The sequence below is a fragment of the Chinchilla lanigera genome, unplaced genomic scaffold (assembly GCF_000276665.1).
Source record: "Chinchilla lanigera isolate Chin_1 unplaced genomic scaffold, ChiLan1.0 scaffold00090, whole genome shotgun sequence".
Lineage (NCBI taxonomy): Eukaryota > Metazoa > Chordata > Mammalia > Rodentia > Chinchillidae > Chinchilla > Chinchilla lanigera.
This window is the reverse complement of record NW_004955491.1, coordinates 5,868,982-5,890,029: the sequence shown is the minus strand read 5'-3', so window position 1 is coordinate 5,890,029 and position 21,048 is coordinate 5,868,982. Positions and strand designations below refer to the sequence as shown.

Here is a 21,048-nt window from a genome sequence, read left to right as displayed (position 1 = left end):
CGGGGCCTCCGTTCAGAATGAGGCAGCCGTGTTGCTCCATCGTCTGTGACACGTGGGTGCTAACGGTACAAGATGCTCCACGCAGGGGACATTGCTGGGTGTGTAGGACCTGTTTTATCGTTACGACTCCTGTAGAAGTCAAAGTACCTTGTTTATTTAAATATTTTTAAAGATCAAAAGAGGAATTAAGATGGTACACTAAAAATATGTCTAAAACAAAACCTACAGGTTTCCAAATTTTTACATTTAAACATTTCTAGTATATGCTTCTTAAAATTGTCCAGATATTCATATAGTAAGATGAGCATCTGTGATACATGTGCTAGGTGTGATCCAGAGATACAGTGAATGTTCCTGTTTTTTTAAACATGATTGCGGTAGAAGACGCATTAAACCCCCGCAGAACCCTCCCCCTCGGTTCGAAGACACCTGCCCCAGCGTTCTTTCCGCTCTCCGCAGCAGTTCTGGACGTCCTCTTTCGTGACTGTTCTTAGTTGCGCTCTTTTGGCTTCCTTGATGTCCTGAATCTATTCAGAATGTTTACTTTTCATGGTCGTTTTGACTTTGAGGAAGAGCCAGAAGTCACAGGGTGCCACATCTGGTAGGGTGGATGGGGACGCAGTGTAATGCTTTTGTGAGCCTGCCTTTGTATGTATTGGGTGGCACTCAGAAATAGCATTCACCATATTTTTGATCACGCCCTGTAAAGACGCTCAAGAAAGAAGACTTCAGAACTGCTTCAGAAAGTGGAAGAGTGCCAGGCACAGTGGTGCACGCCTGTAATCCCAGCCCTCCGGAGCCTGAGGTGGGAGGATCACTATGATTTTAAAGCCAGCCTGGGTTATATAGTGAACTCAAGGCCAGCCTGAACTACACAGCAAGACTTTGTCTCAAAAAAAAAAAAAAAAGAGGGGCTGGGAATATAGCCCAGTGGCTCAAGCACCTGACTAGCAAGTGCAAGGTCATGAGTTCAATTTCTGGTACAAAAAAAAACAAAGAAAGTGGCAAGAATGACAGGATGAGTTGTGTTCGAAGCAAGGGAAGGGACTTTGAGGAGCATTAGTGGCAATGTGACTGTAATAAATTTTTTAATGTAAACCTTTACCATATTTCTGATCACCCTTTGTATAACTAAAAAATAGCTGATTTAATTAATGAACAAAATGTAAAGTTTTCTGACAGCTCAAAGGTTAATATCTTGTGAAGTTTCGTTCTGAGAGCTAGATGATGACATTTCATTTTTTTTTACATTTCATTATTGTTACATTGTTAAATTATTGTTATATTCTTGCTAACTTGTACATTATTGTTATGGCTACATTGGTTTTGTTTTGTTTTGTCTTTTTGAGACAGGGTCTCTCTATGTAGTTCAGGCTGGCCTTGAGCTCACTTTGTAGCCCAGGCTGGTCTCAAACTCGCAAGGATTCTCCTGCCTCAGCCTCCTGAGTGCTGAGATTATACTTGTGGGCCACTGCACCCCGCATGGCTACATTGTTATATTGTTGTTCCATTTTGTTTTATTATTACATTGTTACAGTTATTGTTTCCCTCTTGCTTTCCTTGGCTTGAATTTCAGGAGACTAGATGAGGCAAGCACTTTACATCTCAGACATTGACTAAATACTTCCTGGACTAAGCAGCTCTTTCTCCAAATCACCCCTGAAGAGGCTTCGAGGGTACTGTAGCACAAAGGCAGAAATAGCATTCCGCACTGCAGTCCTCAAGCTTCCTGTGTCAGCTCTCCCCACACAGGGGACCCGTTTTCTCTAGAGGAACATTTCAAGAACTAGGGAAGCCTGCAAGCGTAAATTTCATCCGTCCTTCTGTGGGGTCGCTGACATTCTGCACATTCATGAGCCCCTGTCTGTCGTGGGGTGTCCCCTACACCAAGCATGCGTGACTGTGAGGACCGTTGGCGTCCCCTTCCCCACTCTGCAGGGTCAGCGCTGGCACCGTGGGAGTTGTGCGTGGGGGCGCTGCTCGTGCCACGCCCCACCCTCGAGGTCTAACCCCAGGCTCCCATTTCAGCATCTCCGCCTGCAGGCTCTTGGGCAGGGAGCTGGCCTTGACCGGAGGAGGGCGGGAACTGTCTCCTGGCCCGAGGCAAACCTGAGGCAGCTCTGAAGTCCACACGGCGGTCTCTAGGGCTTCCTGCGCGCCGAGGGAACCTATGACCTGCTACAGGCTCAGCCTTTTTGGAGTGTTTTGCTTCCTTGTCTCACTTCTTAGAGTCGGCTTTGGGTATTTGTATATTGCGAAAGCGATATCCAATAAATACGTGTTGACTTGGATTAATTCATGGGTTAGCTGAGGAAAATTCGGATCATTTGAAGAAGTTATCATCCAAGGAAAAGGTTATTAGAATACACAGTCGCTGTTAACAAGAAGCAGAGCTGTAATTGATGAGAAACACAAGACACATGGTGTTCAGGGGAGGAAGACATTTGGACTTCGTGCACTCTCTTGTGGGACTTCGTTTTTGTTTTTTGGGTTTTTGGGTTCTGGGTATCAAACTCAGGACCTTGCACTTGCCGGGCAACGCTGCGCCACTGAGCTAGATCCCCACCCCTCTTGTGGGACTCTGTGGGGTCAGCCAGCACCTGGCACATAGGTGGCGTCTGCCCTGTGGCGAGGTGGCAAGGCCCTGACAAGGCAGCATTTAACAAGAGGCACTTAGCCGGGCATGGTGGTGCACACGCCTGTAATCCCAGCACTACGGAGGCTGAGGCAGGAGGATCACTGTGAGTTCGAGACCAGCCTGGGCTATAAAGTGAGCTCAAGGCCAGCCTCAACTACACAGTGAGACCCTGGCTCAAAAAGACAAAAACAAAAAACAAGAGGCACTTTCGGAGTCGGACAGAGCTTTGTCACACTTGAGTTGCCCTCTGCCCTCTGACTTTAGAAGGTGACGGAGCTTCTCCTGGCCCAGGTTCCCTATATGTCACATGAGGAAATGAAGTTTATTATCCCTCAAGGTTACATAGATCAAAGCCGGGCATGGTGGTGCACGCCTGTAATCCCAGCACTCGAGAGGCCGAGGCAGGCGGTCATTGCAAGTTCAAGACCAGCCTGGGCTACAAAGTGAGCTCAAGGCCAACCTGAACTGCATAGCGAGACCCTGTTTCGAAAAGACCAAAAAAACAAAAAGATAAGGTTACATAGATCAGATGAGGAAATTGTCACGGTACCTGGTCCATAGTCAGCACTCAGGTGTTTATTTACTCCTTTTGCGGGAGTAGATGGACTTTGCATCTGACACTGTGTTGAAATTGGACAAGAAAATGGGCTGGTGATACAGCTCAGTGGCATAAGTGCCTGCCTGGCAAGCGCAGGGTCCTGAGTTCAACTCCCGGTACCGAAAAAGAAAAAAGAAAAAGATATTGGACAAGGAAAAAAGCAGCACATTAAAGCTGTTGAGTGTGGGAGGCAGGCTGGGGACCGGCACTAGCAGCGCGCCTGTCCCTGCATGCGGAAGCAGGGTGTAGGGGGTCAGTTACAGGGAAGCCGGGAGGGGCCCTGCGGCTACAGAGCTGTCTGGACGTGATCCCTCCCTGGAGGAGAGGCCTTGAAGATGCCCTGTTATGGACGACAGGAATGGTGACGCCCGCATGTGAATCGGGCCTCAGGAGCGGTCAGAGCTGGAAAGAACCTGGGAGTGACCCCAGAGTCTCTCTCGAAATAGAGAAACCAGTCGGCCTGGTTTCCGCTGTGAGGAATTGGTGTCGCGGCGCTGTCCACAGGCAGGACGTCAGCACCGCGTGGGCTCCTTGATGCTGATTTTGCCGATTCCCACGTACACTAAAGTAGTTTTATTTCTTCACGGTTGTTTGCCATTTAGTCTTCCAAAGTACACACATCACTGTGGGCTGAACAGAGCTGTGAAGGAGGGCACCTGAGAGAGTGCCACGGCACCGAGCTCAGAAGCGGGGTCGGGAGCGAGGTGGCAGAACAGGCAGGCAGTCGCCACGGACCCGAGAAAGAGGGCCCATCCTGGGCTCGACTTCCGGTCCCACAGCCTGCTGGCCTCGACCTTCAGTGGAGGGCAAGTGAAGGATCTCTGAGCAGGGAAAAGATGGGAAAAGTATTCAGGCGGGAGACCCCAGGCGCGGGCAGTGTCGTGGATGAGACTCGGTTCACAGGGCATGGCCTCATGGTCACTTGAGGATTCACCTTTGTTTCAGGCAGCTGGAAGCCACTGCTGGCTCCCATAGATCTGCATCTGGCACATCTGTCTAGATGCACAAGGACAGTGGCGAGCAAAGGGCTCGGGAAGGAGGGTGTGTGCTGCACCTGGGGCTGGCCTCAGAGGAGGGAGAATGGGTAGATTTAAGAGAGATTTGGGCTGTAAAACCAGCGGAGCCCCGGGAAGACTGCAAAGCCCCAGATTTCTGCAGTTGGTTGAAGCAGGTGCTGGTAGCTTCTCCATAAACCCCACAATGCATTGTCATTATTTTTGCTGAAACTGTCAGCTTACTTACAGAGGTCTGAATAACGAAAAGACATTGGATGTGTTTGTCCCAGGGTGATGACTTCGATGCTGCATGTCCCCTGAGGAGACGCGCATTTCAGTGTGACACTCACCATGTGGAAATAGCTTCCTAAATTTGTTTTAAAGTTTCCACTTGTTCGTTGCTGATGTATAGAAAGGAAGTTCCTTTGCTTTTGTTTTATTAGCCCTGTTTCTGTGACCTTACTAAACTCCTTTCTAGATCTGAGAATTTTTTCCTAGATTCTTGGGTATTTTCTCTAAAAATCATGTGGTGTGTAATTAAAGGCGGTTCTGGTTTTTCTTTTTCTGGTCTGATGCCTTTCACTTTTTCTGTGCCTTTTTATACCACTTGGGGCTTCCGTTGAAGTGCTGAATAGAATTAGTGCTCGTGGCTGGGGATGGTGGTGCACGCCTGTAATTCCAGCATTTGGGAGGCTGAGGCAGGAGGATCGCCATGAGTTCGAGGCTGGCCTGGGCTACATGGCGAGATCATGTCTCCAAACAAAAAGAAAAAAGAAAACATTTCTTGTTTTCCCATCAAGTTGTTAGCAATTTTTGTACATAGTCTTCCTCAGTGGGAAGAAATTCTTTATTATTACTGATACGTTGATTTTTTTTTTTTTAGCAGAAGACTCAGAAAGTGGCGTTTACATGCGGTTCATGAGGTCACACAAGTGCTATGACATCGTTCCAACTAGTTCGAAGCTTGTTGTCTTTGATACTACGTTACAAGTAAGTCCACCAGTTTCTGTGAACTTTTGCTGTGTCGCTCGGACCACGGTTACTTAGGTCCAACAGTACCAGCAGATGCGCATTGAGTCCTTTCTGTCTCAAGCGTGAGGTTTTGTCTGAATTCTCAATCTCCATGGCAACTTATAAGGAATGTGCTATTACTGTCCTCTTTGTACAGATAAGGAAACTCAAGTTCTAGCTCAGGAGCGTAAATCACAGTTTTAACCCACAAATTCTAGAGGATAAGGATTTCGTCCGCAGAGCTAGTACATGGCAAGGTCTGGAATTTGAACACAGCCTGGCTGTGAATCTGGGTATGGCCTGGGAATAACCTAATGGTCCTTTGTTGTTCAGTAGTGTATCTGATAAATATTTGAACTAAAATTGGTTAAAAAGAAGAAAACACGAGCTGGGCGTGGTCCCACAAGCCTATAATCCCAGCACCAGGGAGGCTGAGGCAGGAGGATTGCTGTGAGTTCAAGGCCAGCCTGAACTATATAGCAAGTCACCCTCTCAAACATTAAAAAAGAAAGAAGAGAATACTAAGGTGGGTAATCACTTGAGAGAAAACATTATTATTCTCATTTAGCAAAAAATTTGAACCTGATCAATTTGCTGTTAAAATCTTGCTTGCTACAGTCACTTCATGTCAACATGACTTACAGTCCCGTGTGAGAAGTCCTAAGTAATACACTCAATGGTAAACTGTATTCAGTGTAATGAGAGGCTTGTGAACACACGTACACCCCTCCCTCTTGTTTACATACGTGTGTGTGTGTGTGTGTTTGTGTGCATTGTTTCTGTGTAAGTTGTGGCCCGGTGGCTTGTGAAGAAGGCTTTGCTCCCAGGAGAAACCACGAAGGCACTGGAAAAGCAAACAGGAGCCAGGAAGGCAGCCTGGCCGGGGCCTACTTCCGGCAGAGGCTGGTGGAGGCTGCTGGGCAGACCCTGGGCTGTGAGGCAGGCGCCCTGGAGATGTCCCCGCCGCCTCCCTTCCCCGGCCCTGGCCCGGCCCCGCCTGCCTGTCGCTGCCCTGTGTCCTCTGCCTTGGGATTATAGGCTAGCAGAAGGGGTTTTGCTTTTGTTTTTCATTTTCCAAGCATTTCTTGCTGAGTGGAAATACAATTGATGTTTGCAGATTGGCTTTGTATCCTACGACTTTGTTAAACCCTTTGGGCCAAATAACCTTCAGGGTCCCTTTTAAGCCCTAAGATTCCTTGAGTTTTTGGGACAAAGATGACGATATCACAGTAAGGAATGATACTTATTTTAAGAAATGTGGTCTGTACAGTTGTTACTACAAATTTCAATAAATAGCTAAACATTCCGAATCCCCAAAATGAAGGAACTCCTGGTCAGCCCACCTCACCCTCACCCCTATCCCCTGTAAGGCTCCCTTTTTGTTTTTTGGTTTTTTTTTTTTTTTTTTTGGTTTTTGGTTTTTCTCCGGTATCAGGAATTGAACTCCAACCTTGCGCTTGCAGGCAGGCGCTTTGCTGCTGAGCTAAATCCCTAGCCCCAGGGCTCCCTTTTGGGATGTAGCAGAGCTCTTGACCCTTGGCATTTCTGCACACTGAAAAGTAAGCGACAGATAATTCCACTTTCACATGGTTTTCCTTTGCCATGGGGCTCGCGTTCTTTGGAATTTAGAATTTAGCCAGACTAAGATGAACACTGCGATGCTGATGCTTTCTGGACACCGGAGGTCACAGACCCTGTAAATGCGGCTTCTAGCTTCCATAATCAGAGAAACCATGTGCACATGCTCTCCCGGAAGTCGTTCACCCTGTGGGTCTCTAAGCTTGCACAGAGCTGAAATTTATCACCATGGAAATGGAACAAGCAGGGGCATTGGTTAAAGCGGATGAGGAAGTCTTTGCAGAGTTAAGTGCAAGATATCATCAGCACACCCTGAGAGCTGAGAGACCGGAGATGACACAGGGACATCAGAGTTCCAAAGTAGCCCGTCACTGAGAGATCGCTTAGAGAAGTTGTGGAGTAAGTGTATCAGAGAGCACCCCACAACCATTAAGGAGAACGAAAAAAAGTTTGTTGAAAATACACTTATTTGGGGCCGGGGATATAGCTCAGCGGCATAAGGGCCTTCCTGGCAAGTGCAAGGTCCTGAGTTTGATTGCCAGTACAAAAAAAAAGAAAATATACTTATTTTATTTTTTGCCATGCTAGGGATTAAACCTAGAACCTCACACAGGCTGGGCAAGCACCCTACCTCTGAGGTATATCCCTGGCCCATTTCTAAATTTTACCATTCTGAGACAGGGTCTCCCTAAACTGCCCAAGCCAGGCTCAGACTTACGATCCTCCTGCCTCCCGCTTCCCAGATAGCTGGTACTACAGTCACACCACTGTGCATGATGAGAATTTTTCACACACGCACACTCCCCCGCACCCTTCTGTCTCTGTATCTGTCTCTCTGTCTCTCTGTCTGTCTGTCTGTCTGTCTGTCTCTCTCTCTCTCTCTCTCTCTCTCTCTCTCGGGCTGCAGAGCAGTACATACGTGAACCAAGTCATTCTGAAGGTGTAAAGCGTCAGGCGTAGCTCGCCCAGAGAGTTCATGGCACCTTTACAGGGGCCAAAGGCTGCCATTTGCGGGAAGCCTGGAAAAGGAGATGCTCAGAGAACAGAACAGACAGAAAATTATGAAAACGGACCCCGAGCTGCGCTGGAGTGAGGCGTGCACCCAGCATTTGTTTCCTTTAAGAGGCCGACTCCGCGTTCTCTGTTTGGGCTCCCCCGGTGCCCCCATGTTTGCTGCAGGAGCGAACGGAAGGAGCAGTGCGTCTCTCTTTCTGGCCGCCTCCCGGACCGGGAGGTCCTTGGAAGTGGAAGTCAAGTGACGGGGTGACGTTTGACTGCTGGGACATGGTCACCTGCAGACCTGGGGCCGCTGAGCAGTGCCCGTGCAGCCCCTGGTGAGAACCGTCTGAGGAGCAGGCGTTCCCCCGAGCTCCTGAGACCAGGGGCACAGAGGACGGAGGGGACCGCATGGCACGGTGCCTGCTGGGTCCTGCGCTTTGGGGTGGGCCGGCTGCACCGCACGACGCCGGGCACCGCCCCATGCACCCGTAGTGCAGTGGGGCCCCGAGAACCCCGTGTTCGTGGGGCCCTCGGCTGCCCATGCTCGGTACCTTCCATGTGCCGCTCCATGTCCAGCAGGGCCTGGCAGTAAGCAGAGCTATCCCCAAGGCAAGCGCGGCTGCTGGAGAGAATGCACATCATGTCCCCTGGGAATTCCCTGTGGCGGGCGCTGACCTGGCCAGGTCTGAAGGCCCTGGGAAGAGCACTGGGCCTAACACAGCCTGCCCTTGTTCTGGGCCCTCTGAAAACAGCTCGAGAGTCACTCGGTCTTGTGTCAGAGGGCACGTGCAGGTGTGGACGTGTGGCCTCAGCAAACCCCACCCAGTCTCCATGGTGGCAGCTGCTGTCCTTCTGGGGCCAGCCTCCTTGGGGATGTGCCACTGTATGTAGTTACCCAGCCTAGTGACAAGAGGACAGTACAGGGCTTCTTGTTCAGCTCTCCCTCCCACTCCCCTACTCCAAGGGTCAGACAGACAGTGGGAAGCCAAGCAGGGTGGTGCACAGCTGGAATCCCAGCAGTCTGGGAGGCTGAGGCAGGGGGATCAAGTTCAGGCCCAGCCTAGATAATTTAGAGAGACTTTTGTCTCAAAAAATAAAAATTAACAAAAGGGCTGGGGATGTAGCTCCCTGGGCAGGCCCTGGATTCAATCTCCAGAACCACACCAAACAAGAGACAGAAAAGCCTAGAATCCGTCAGTGATTCGGGAGCCAAGATGTGCGCCGCCAGAGGCTGCAAACTCCTGTGCCCCGGTCATTCAGACCTGGCTGCGGCGTCCTCTCTGCCTGATGACCACAACCCCACTCTCACCCGCAGAGAGGTGGCATTTTGGGTCCTGGGGATCGGTGGCCCTTCGCAACCTCTACCAGTATCTCTGGAAACCCGAGTTTCCCTCTGCAAGCGCCAGGGCCTGGTACTCTGGGCTGGCTTAGCTGGAAGCTGGTGAGAGCAGAGTGCGGCAGTCAGGTCCCTGCCCCTCTGCTCAGAGTTCTCCTTGTCTTATAGATCAGATGACGTTTCAGAAGGCTCTGAGTCCCCTTCATTCCTGGGGACATAGTCATCCCCTCGCGGCCACCAAAGACCCCTGTCATCGGACCATTCTACCCCTGGTTGCCCTTGATGAGGCCCTGTTCCTTCCTCGTCACAGCCCCAGGCTCCTGGGGGGTGTCCGGAGTGGGGCACTGACACTGTCCCAGCTGTCTCCTGCTGTGCGGGTGGCCTGCGAGCTCAGCGGCATGGAGAAGGGAGCTGTGCTCACACACGCAGACCTCCGGGGGTAAGCGTGCAAGTGTGCAGCTGCACACGGTGCATCTGTGCCACCCCTCGTTGCCCTGAGCCTGTCGCTCCTTTCTCTGGGAAGCTGCGTGAGTCCTGGCATCTCCACCCATGCAGCACAGATTCAGCAGCGCCCTGGCCCACATCCGGCCGGCCCCGGAAGTGGTTAGTGCCTCTGCGGCTGGGTGCCCTCATCGGGGGCAGGTGGTTTCTGATAAGTCCTTACGAAGCAAGAAATGCCGCCAAGTCAGCGTTAAGTTTCTTCTCCTGGGAAGAAGCCATCCCCCACAGGTTTCTGGGTTTCCGGATAGAAAGGAGCACACCTTACAGTGCTCTGTGCATGGCCGGCTGGGACCGTCTGGGGAAGAGAGCGACATGCAGTGTGCCCAGGAACGTGTGTTGCCTCCAGGCTCCCAAGCAAAGCTGATCCTCCTGGCGCCTGCCCTTTCCACGGCCGCAGAGGCTTGGCATCGCCTCGGGATTTAGGAATCCCAGCTTTGTCCCTGTGTCCCTGTGCCTGGCACAACGGTTCCGTGCCCTCCAAGTCAGGGCCGCGCTTCCATGACAGAGACACATGAGGCTGCAAGTCGGGGGGGTTCCACATCACAGTCACACCCGTGCTGTATTTGGAAGCTTCAGCTCTGCAGCTACCGGAGATGGGAATCTCTCCGGGCCGCCGGGACTGCGCCGACACCCTGACCACTCATCTTCTCTGTCCACGCTCTGCCCCACGCCAAGCCCTGTGGTCCTCCCTTCTACTTCAGTGGCCAGTGCAGCTGTTTCTTGTGCCTGGGCCTCCAGCAGCTCCGAGCAGCGTGGTGACAGTCCCAGATGCTGGCTTTGTCACAGCGCCACAGCTTGGCTGGAGACGAGGAACCCGCTTTCCACTGACAGAGCTTAGTGCTGTGTTTGAGCCCAAGGTCAAGACACCCCGTCCAAATCCCTCTGTCTGGGACCCATTCCTGGTGCCCGATTCTGTCAGGCGTCAGAAGCCACCCCGGTCACTTGAACAGAAAATTAACATGAACATCTTAATAGGATATAAGTGAACTGGGTAGATGAAAGGGTACATACAGACATTTAAAGCAGTGTTCCCACAGAGTGGTTCCCACACCACAACTTCAGCATAAGCCAGGAATTTATAAAACGCCGACGCTGGCACCATCTGAGACCTACTGACTCGGGAACTTGGGGGCCAGGCCCAGCGTGCATGTTTTAGCCTGGCTCTCAGGCACTGCTCAGTTTCACATAAGTGCTCTAAGGGATCATGCAAGGGAGAGGGGAGCTAGGCCCTGAATGTGATTCTATACATAAGGGAATGCACCTGGCTCAGCTGCTTCTGCAGGAAGGAAGCAGGTGCCAAAGGAGGCAGTACTAGGTGGAGCTCACCGGGAACAGTAGGCGGGCAGGACCTCACAGTCAGTTGGCAGGAGCCCATAGCCTGCACGCAGGAAGACCATAGGCTGCAGGCAGGAAGTCACAGGCTGCAGGTGGGAAGTCTATGGGCTGCAGGCAGGAAGTCATAGGCTGCAGGCAGGAAGCTCATAGGCTTCTGAAAGGAAGTGCAGAGGCTGCCGGCAGGAAGCCCACGGCCTCAGACAGGAAGAGGTGAGTCCTTCCTGCTTTATTGATGGAGCCTAAAGTAGAGCCCCCGGCAGTACTGAAATGCGGCCTACAAATTCCCAGCATCACGGTAGAGGGGTGGGTTTGGAGCTGAGACAGTAACTGTGGGAGCAATAAAAAAAGAATAGGTATAAATTAGTGATTCTAAAAGATGATACCTCAAGAATTGTTAAGGCCCCAAAATAAATAGTATTTCATAACAGAATCATCATGTCCCAAGATTGGGGGGACATTAAGAATTATTAAGTAGCTTTTCTCACAATAGCTGCCTGGTTGGTTTTTTCAGCAATGTGTACAAACACTAGCTTTATTTTTTCAATAAACTTAGAGTAATTTTAGATTTATAGAAATGGTTCAAAGGTAGAACAGAATTCCCTTATACCCCACACCCAGTTTTTGTTTTTGTTTTTTTTTTTTTTTTTTTTTTTTTGGTCTTTTTGAGACAGGGTCTCCCTATGCGGTTCAGGCTGGCCTTGAGTTCACTTTGTAGCTCAGGCTGGTCTCAAACTCGCAGCTATCCTCCTGGCTCAGCCTCCCGAGTGCTGGGCATGCTGGGATTACAGGTGTGCACCACCACACCCTGCTGTATTATTTTTGACATTTTACATTAGTGTATGTGTGTGTGTGTGTGTGTGTGTATGTATATATGCCACAGTTAATGAACCAACACTGGTGCTATTATTCACCAAGAACATACTTTATTCACGTTTCCTTGGTTTTTACCTCATGTCATTTTTCTGTTCGAGGGTCCCATCTAGGTTACTGTTACATTTAAAAGTCATCATAGGACCGGGGGTATAGCTCAGCGGCACAGCGCCTGCCTGGCAAGCACAAGGTTCTGAGCTCGATTCCCTGTATCAAAAAAAAAATCATAGAAAAGAAAAGAAATAGAAGTCATCATAGCCTCTGACTCAGGAGAATTGGGGGATCGGGCATTGAACCCCCTCGTTACCCCAGGCACTTGCTCTGCCACTGAGCTATGCCCCCAGGGGTGACTGTTACCTTGAGTCACCTGTCTTCTTAGGCCCCCCTTGGTCCTGAGCTTCTCAGACTCTTCCTTGTAATTGAGAAGTAAAAAGGAGAGGCACCTTGTGTTTGCGTCATGATTAGAGCAGGGTTATAGGTGTGGGGAGGAAGAGCACCCCTCACAGGTGCTTACTCCAGTGACTTGTCACTGCTTGTCTTGGTGGTTACTTTTCTCTCATTGCTGGGACAAAATACCCAACACCCAGAATTAAGGAAGGAGAGGTTTATTTTAGCTCACAATCTGTGGAAGTTTCAGTCCATACTTGGCTGGCTCCAAGGCAGAGTGGCACATGGCAGAGGGCAACCATTCATGGCGGCGGCAGAAGACAGCAAAAGCAACAAGAGCAAAAGGGAGGAGCAGCAATAAGCAGCCTCTTTCTCTCCTTACATATGCAAACTACCCGCCCCAGGCTGGTGTAGCACTCACACCCATAATCCCAGCATTGGACCATGGATCAATCAGAAACTCTAAAAGCCCGCCCCATGACTGTGTGAGGGTTTGGGGGGACACCCAGACACAAACCACAGCACTCTTGTTCTCAGTCCGGCCGAGCTACTGTTGGCTGCCTTCACTGTGGAGTTAGTTGATCCCTTTGCCTCCTTCCTACGCCCTAGTCTAGTAGAAGACGCAGGGTACAGCCCACCCTCAGGGGAGGCGGAGTTGCCCACACCTTCACTCTTTTGAGGGAGCATTTGCATGCTTTAACTGGAATGTTTTGCAAGAGATGTGTGTCTTTTCCTTCATTTATTTATTCAATCGTGTATTTCCATGTAGATTTAGGAATATTTATTTTATACTGAGTTACAGCCCAGTGCTGTTTTACTTGGTTGTTCCACTTATGCCAGGCAGTACAGTGGGTAGTAATGCCAGGGGAAAGAAAACAAGCAGGTAGCCAAATAAGTAGCTGTTGCCAAATACTTATTTTTCAAACAACAAGGGGGACTCTTAGAATAAAGAGTGAATGATCCAAAGGAAGTTGGAAGGACATGACTAGGAGAGGGCCGCCCCGTATAATCTTAGCTTGTGGTAAAGTTCAGAGGCACAAGCCACGTGATTGTTTGCAAAGTGAGAAGCGGGAGAGGCCAGGCCCCTTGTTCAGGTGATGCCAGTGGTGTGGACAGAGGAAGTGCAGCCTTTGACAGGAGCTGCCCGCTTCGTTATCAAGGAGAGGGTCTGCGGAGGGTGAGATACATAGCGCTTAGAGGAAGGCAGAGCCCACGGTAATTTAGAGAGGAGAGGAGATGCCTTTCTGCACACCCACGTCTGATTCTGACCCGCACGAGTCACTTTCTGGTACAGTGGGGGTCACAGAAAGAAGTTCGCGGGCTGTCCTGGTAGGGGCGGAGCTGTGGGCCTGAGACTGGGAAGGGAGAGAGGGCAGGGGCCTCAGATGACCCTCCTGGAAGCCACCACTCACTCGAGACTAGCTGTGGGCGTGGTGATGCACAGCAGGCTCTTCTGGGTTTCTGCAGGACAGGGGACAGAGCTGGGTAGTGGCCCAGGAGACCAGGGGAAGCGTGTAGTCTGGCCGGGCAGAGTGAAGGGATGGCCCCCGAGACGTGGAACGGGGATGAACCTTCGTGCAGAGCCAGTTTCTTCACTGTGTGGGACGCCCTCGGGCCCCACCGTGAAACCCATTCCCGCACCTCCTGTGTCGGCCCCCCTCGGCACGGTCCCGGACTCTGCCCTGCCACAACTTCCACCGCGTGCAGATGCTCTCCAGTGCCATCCCCAGAAGTCCCGGCCCCGCTGCAGCCGTCTGGGCAGCCAGTCCCTGTGGTGACTCCCCGCCTGTTTTCTGACCTCAAGTAACTGCCAGCGCCTTGGCGTCTCCGTCCCACACGAGCTGCCCTGTGGCTGAGACCCTGGTGGCCGCCAGAGGTTTCTTACACTCTCGGCCCTGCGGCCTCAGGAAGAATGACCCAGGGTTGCGGATGGAGCTCAGGGGTAGAGTGCTTGTCTAGCAACCGTGAGACATTAGAAAATTTTTAAAAATAAAAATAAGGCAACTAACATTTGAAGAAATGCAAATACTGATTTTTTTCAGTGATGTCTCCTGACTTGCAGATGATTGAAAGAAGGAGAGATGGCTAATAGTAATTAATATCTAGAAGGATGTGTAAAAAGCTCTATTAGCTGGGCGTAGTGGCCCACAGCTGTAATCCCAGCACTCTGGGAAGCTGAGGCAGGAGGATCACCGTGAGTTCAAGGCCTGCACTACATACCAAGAGCCTGTCTCAAAAAAAAAAAAAAAGTTAAATTATTCTTAGGACCAGTAGATAAGTATGTTATATGCAGAACTAAGGAAATGATAGCCTGTCCATGTTCCATGAAAGACTCCAACTGGAGGCCAACAGCTGTGAGGGACGTGAACCTGGGACAGAGGGGGGCTCTTGGCTAATTTTAAATTTGTCAAAGTGCATATAAATAGTCCTACATGTCTTGTGGTACAAGAAGCCTATAGCAAGAAACAGCAGTTGCTGTACCTGTACTCCCCGGAAATATGCCGTGCTTGTGATCCACAAGCATTCATTCCACCACGCGTCCCGAGAGACAGTCGTGGGAGTTCAGTTTTTAGAGGCAGGGTCTCACTGTGGCCCAGGTTAGCTTGTGGTAAATCTGCCTCAAACTCGCAGATTCATCCACCACCCCCGCCAGTCAGGACATTCCCAGAGAACCTTCTCCTTTCATCAGCACTGATCCTGCAAGCCTCGCGGCCAAGTTAATGAGCCTGACTGGAGTGAAACTGTAGAGACAGCAGCCCCGCGTCCGAGGGACTGGCGCCCCGCTTTGTGGAGCCCAGGTGTGCTGCTTGGCGCCTGGCTGCCGGAACCCGCAGAGACACCTGGGCCTGCTTACTGTTTCAGAAGTCTTCTCGGTTTTATTCCCCGTGGTGACTGAGGTAATTATCACCTTAGGTGCTCGGAAAATCCTATTACAATGTAAATTTTTAAATTGGTAACAGATTGAACCAATTGTGTGTCTGTGGAAAAGATAGGATTTTTCCGTGCAGGAGGCCCAGTGTTTGCTGAGAATCAGTAAACAGGACAAGGTTTTGAACTGGTGCTCATCTAGTTCAGATTTTTTTTCTTTTGTTTTGAGACAGCATCTCACTGTGTAGCCCAGGCTGCCCTTGAACTCCCAGCAATCCCCCTGCCTCAGCTCCCAGTACTGGGGTTACAGGTGTGCACCCCCGGGTCCGGCTTGTATGTCTGATTCGTTTCACTGAACACCGAGGTCTCCAGGTGCTTCCATGTCCCGCAGCTGGCTCGGCCGAGTAGCTTGTGCGCTGTGTAAAGTCCTGTCTGGTCTCTGGAGGTCGCAAGTGCCGAGGCAGGAGGATCTCTACATTGTGTGGACAGATAACGATCCTGTGGATAGACTCAAAATAGGAAATTCTCCTGTCTTTCCTGGTGATGTCAGTGCTTCCTCACCAGAGAGACCAGGGAGCAGAGGGGTGCGCGTATCAGCTTCCAGTGAGACCTTGAGCCGCAGGGCAGGGACTCAGAGCTCCACGCCAGCCCAGAGGGGGCAGTGGTCACTTGGCTCTGGTGCTGGGTTTACTTCCTTGCGGAGCAGACGCCACTTCACGCTGAATTCTTAATGCCCTCTGTCGCAGAGCTGCAGCCTCACCCGGGGTCTTCACTGTGAACCTTGCCACTGGCCCTGCGGCATACAGTGAAGCTATACATAGAACTAATTCAGTCCGGCACACAGCACCCACTGCCAATGTGTATGCCACCGTGCTGGCCAGGCCCAGAAGCACATGCCTGTAATCACAGCACTCTGGGAGGCTGAGGCAGGAGGATCTCAAGTTCAAGGCCAGCCAGGGCAACTTAGTGATGTAGCGAGACCCTGTCTCCAAATAAAAATGTATGAAAAGAGCTGGGGATGTACCTCAGTGCCAGGACTCTGGGCTCGATGTCCAGTATCAAAAGCCAGGCATGGTGGCGCACGCCTATAATCCCAACACTTGGGGAGCTGAGGCAGGAGGATCGCTGTGAGTTTGAGGCCAGCCTGTGCTACAAAGTGAGTTCCAGGCCAGCCTGAACTGCACAGCGAGACCCTGTCTTGAAAGTCAAAACCAAATCAAAACAAAACAAAAAAACGCAGAAAAAAGTAAAGTACTGATGTCAGCCTAATTGCTTAATACTTTGCTATTTAATGTTTATATTTTGAACAAATAATCACATGGTTCCATGAGCTTTCAATGAGTATTTTACTACTGTAGAGCCTCATCAGACTTCAAAGTTAAAAACACGACACCAGTGTAATGGGGCTTTAATTGCAACACCCAAACATGACGGCTGTTCTTTCAGAAGAAACTTTCTTCTTTCCCACAATAACTTCTCTGACTAAGCCGCTGCCTAGAAGCTCTTAACCCTGTGACCTTACGGAGGGTCTCAGGGCCTCTGGAAACAGAACACAAAGGAAGTGATTGCACAGCACTCTTTTTATTTTTCATTTTTGATGCCTGGCTTTTTCCTGGGTTTTCATTTATTTTTACTTACTGATTTATTTCTGTTTTGTTTTGTTTTATTTTGTTTTATTTCATTTTGTTGAGAGAGGGTCTTGCTCTGCAGTTCAGGCTGGCCTGGAATTCACTGTGTCACCCGGGCTGGCCTCCCACTCATGCAATCCTCCTGCCTCAGCCTCCTGAGTCCTGAGGTTACAGGCGTGTGCCACCATGCTGGCTTCGTGTGTATTGTTTGCACAGATAGCAACCCTTGTGGGCTCCTTCTTTCCCTCAGTCCCTGAGGGAAAATTTCTAGAATTTTCCCTTCTGCATGATGACCTCCCTCAGTATTTCTTGCAGTGCAGGCTGCAGACAGCTTTCTCAGCCCCTGTTTGTCTGAATAAGACCTTACTTGCCGGGCCTTTGGAAAGGTGTTTTCCAGCAGATCTTCACTCTAGGTTGAAAGTTTTTCCTTTAGCATCCTGAAGCACTTCCTGTCCTCTCCTGACTTCCCTGTTGTGAAAAGTCAGCTGCGCTCAGTGCTTGCTCCTCTGACTGCCTTTTGTCTATCTGTGCTTCTGAGCCTCCCATCCGTGATGGGTGTAGATGGGATTCTCTTTGTGTCTGTCCTGCCTGGGATTTATGGTGTTCTCTTTAATAGGTTTCAGGTTTCTGTTGAAATTAACCTCTTTGCAGATGATTTGGAAAATACCCTCAGAAGATTTTTAGGATGAATGTAGGCCTCAGTCCACACATTTCTTCTCCTTTTCCTTTTTCTCAAAAATACTACCTTTGCCAGGCATGGTGGTGCACTCCTGTAATCCCAGCACTCAGGAGACTGAGGCAGGAGGATCACTATCAGTTTGAGGCCAGCCTGGACTACATAGTGAGTTCAAGGCCAGCAAGAACTATATAGCAATAGATACCCCATCTCAAAAAACAAAGTATTACAAGAAATGTATAAATAGATGCTTAATTATTAATTCTAGAGTCTGCTTTAGAGTTTTAATTATAGTTGATCAGAAGATAATCATTTTCTTTTAGTTAAAAAGTATACAGCATACCAATTTTTTAAAAGAAATACATACGTATCTTATTGCCGCAGCTATTTAAGATAGCAGCTTAATTATTGGCTTACTTCTCTTTGATCTTTTCTGTTTTATTTATTGTATAATTTTACAATCTGTATTTTTTATTGTTAAGTAACTTCAACATAGTCTTCGTAATTATACTATTTTAATCACTCTTTCATACTTTCTTCTCACTGCTATATAGTATTTCACAAGTTTTCATGTTGTGTTGGTTGGTATTTTTCCAGTTTTCATTACTAAAAATAATGCCACGTTGAACATCTTTGATTCAGGGATCCTACTCCCTAAAATAATTCAGCAGAGAAAAAGCTATGGCACGAACAGTGGGAATATTTTTATAATTCTTAACACAAGCTGTGGTGGGGAAAAAATGTATCTTGTAGAACCAGGGATCGTTTTAGAATAACACTTGCATTAGGAGCTAGGACTTTAAATTGTAGCTTATTTTAGAGCCTGTGCGAGTGAGCGCCTGGTCGGGTGACAGACGCTCAAGCGAGGCGCCAGCAGGCAGGGAGGATTCGCTGTGGCCCACAGTGTCAGGGGTTCAGTCTGGGGTCGCGTGGCCCTGTGGCTCGGGGACTGTGACAGCACCACACACAGTGCCAGGAGCGTGTGACGGAGGAGGCCTGTCAGCTCATGGTGGCAGGAGGCAGAGGCTCGGGGGATGGGAGGGGACAGGGCCCCAGCATCCCGCCTGGCGACCTCACCTCTTCCCCTCCTGGAGGTTCCGGCTCCATCTCCATCTCCATGGCGTAGTGCCATGGCCTGGGGATCAAAGCTCACCATGTGGGCCTTTTAAATTTAGCTTAATGTGCATTTTTTGGTTCGTTTCCCCATTTCCCCAGAAACAAGCCCAAGCGTGATGTTTTAGGATTCTCATAATACACGCCCTCCCCGCAAAGTAAGCCTCAGGTAAGATCGTCAGCCTGGTTTAGCGTTTAGTACGCCCATTGCAACACACAGAGGACATCCGGAATTATGACGACATTCCGGAAGGAGGTGGCATGGCTGTATTTGAATAATTGTAGATTTTTGTATGTGAACGAATGAGTGTAGGTTGTTGTACATGAAAAGATAAGATACCCACTGCACATAAACCCTATTGCGTCTTTTGGAGCAAAGTTAATCTAAGGCCTGGACTTACTTTGGGGGAGTAAGTACAGAGGTAGGAGTGAACTGTTTTCCCCGTTTGTCTTTGCCCCTGGTGTTTAGACCCCATTGTCAGCCCTGAGCTTTCTGGAAAGCTGATGCTTTGCACTAGTGCAGAGGGTGCTTGCTGTGCACGTTGAGATACAGGACCAGGGACGGCGGACTTCTAGCACTTTCAGGGATACAAACAGCCGCTGTGGCACGCGCGTACTAGACCTTCCTAGACGCTAGCGTCTGTGCATCTCCGGTAGCGCCTGGCTGTGATATGCACAGTGAATGTTTGTCTCTCAAGCGTAGAGTGCAGCTGTGCTGCATCTTTGTACTCTTCCTTCCTGAGCCTTGGCGTTGAGAAACTCAGCTTCTTCGTTTTGTTATTGAACATACTAAAAAGGTCTTGATGCATTTTTTATCTAACTTCAGTGTTTTCAAATGAACTGTTGATCACATAGAAGAGAAACTAGGCTCTGACATTGATTTTTGAATGGTGCTAGTTATAAAGTCTCTATGTATACAAGAGTCTTTAGTTACAGTAAGGAAAAGAACAGGCTGGGGATATAGCTCAGCAGCACCACACCTGCCTGGCAAGCGCAAGGTCCTGAGTTCGATTTCCGGTACCAAAGCAAAAGAAACTGAAGTTAATTATATTGTTCCATTTCAAAAAAATAATCTCTAAGCCTATGTGTCTTTCAGTATAACACAAAAGGATTTTTGCTTGCAATATTTAGTTATTGTTAGCTTACCAAATCTACAAAATCTGTCATCGAAGTTAACGGAGCCCATTGAGTTGAAATCTTAGTTCATGATATTTTTCTTCCTAATTCCAGACTTTAAAACCCTGTTGTCACCAGCATAGTGACACATGCCTTTTGTCTCAACTCCTCAAGAGGCTGAGGCAGGGGGAATCCTCAGCAAGACCTCATCTGAAGCAAACGAACAAGAACACAGTAAAAGTTTGTTTTGTTCTCTTCGCTTTTCTCTAGGTGAAAAAAGCCTTTTTTGCTTTGGTAGCCAACGGTGTCCGGGCAGCGCCACTGTGGGAGAGTAAAAAGCAGAGTTTTGTAGGTGAGCAGTGTGGGCCTGGGGGTGCTGGGACCGGGAGGTGGCCCCTAGGGCACTGCATCCCTAGGTTTCTCATGGGGGGCAGGGTGGGGTTGGTTTCAGCGCAGGAGATCTGTTACCAAGTGGAAGAGCGTCCCTGCCTTCTTTGTTCATTTTTTTGAGACAGGATCTCACTAGGCACCGAAGGCCTTGCACTCATTATATAGCCCAGGCTGGCATCCAACTCACGGAGATCCTCCTGCCTCAGCTTCCCAAGTGCTGGGATTACAGGCGTGCATGACCACAGCTGGCTGTGTCCTGCCTTTTACATCCTGGATAAATTCAGAACACTGTTGCACTTTAACTGAACTCCTTTTTCAGGGGTTGAATTTCTTTTAATTCAGCAACGTTTTGGCTTATGTGTCTTTATCAGCCACAGGAATAAAATCTGTATATACACGGAGAACAGACCTGAGTTAGCGCCCCCGCCCTGGGCCAGGCCAGTGAGTTGTGTGACGGCCAAGTTGTTACCACCCATCACCTTGGACAGGACAGATGAGAAGTTGTGCACATGGGCATCTTTGCTGTTAAAGATACCGTGTAACGCGCAGCTGCTCAAACATTGTCGTTCCCCACACAGTACATCACACGGACAGATAAGGACTCTGTCACCATCTCTCATAAGACTCAACACAAGATTTTGTAATTGCCACCAGGTATGATGGCACCTGCCTGTAATCCCAGCACTTGGGAGGCTGAGGCAGGAGGATCGCCATGAGTTCCAGGCCAGCCTGGGCTACACAGTGATACCCTGTCTCCAAAAAAAAGCCAGAAATGTAGCTCAGCAGCGCAAGTGCCTGCCTGGCAAGTGGAAGGTCCCGAATTCAATTGCCGGTACCAAAAAAATAAAAATAAATAAAAATAAAAGAGCCTGCTTATGTCTGCCTTTCCCCTAGATTATGATTTTCTCGGGGAGCAGCTTTCTATCTTTCTCATTGCCATAGTTGTGGTGTGTAGCCCGGAACCGGGACAGCGAGTGACAACACTGATACAGCCGTGTGTTGAGAACGC

The 21,048-nt window shown here is 49.5% G+C and overlaps 1 protein-coding gene across 1 annotated transcript in view; it reads left to right on the top strand.

Moving 5' to 3' along the window:
• The window catches only part of Prkag2 (protein kinase, AMP-activated, gamma 2 non-catalytic subunit), a gene marked incomplete in the record, with an annotated part of 196,287 nt that overhangs the window by 158,791 nt on the left and 16,448 nt on the right, over positions 1 to 21,048 (top strand). Inside the window, 2 exon segments of the mRNA XM_013504627.1 lie at positions 5,115 to 5,221; positions 19,920 to 20,001. Coding sequence (XP_013360081.1) covers positions 5,115 to 5,221; positions 19,920 to 20,001 — 189 coding nt within the window.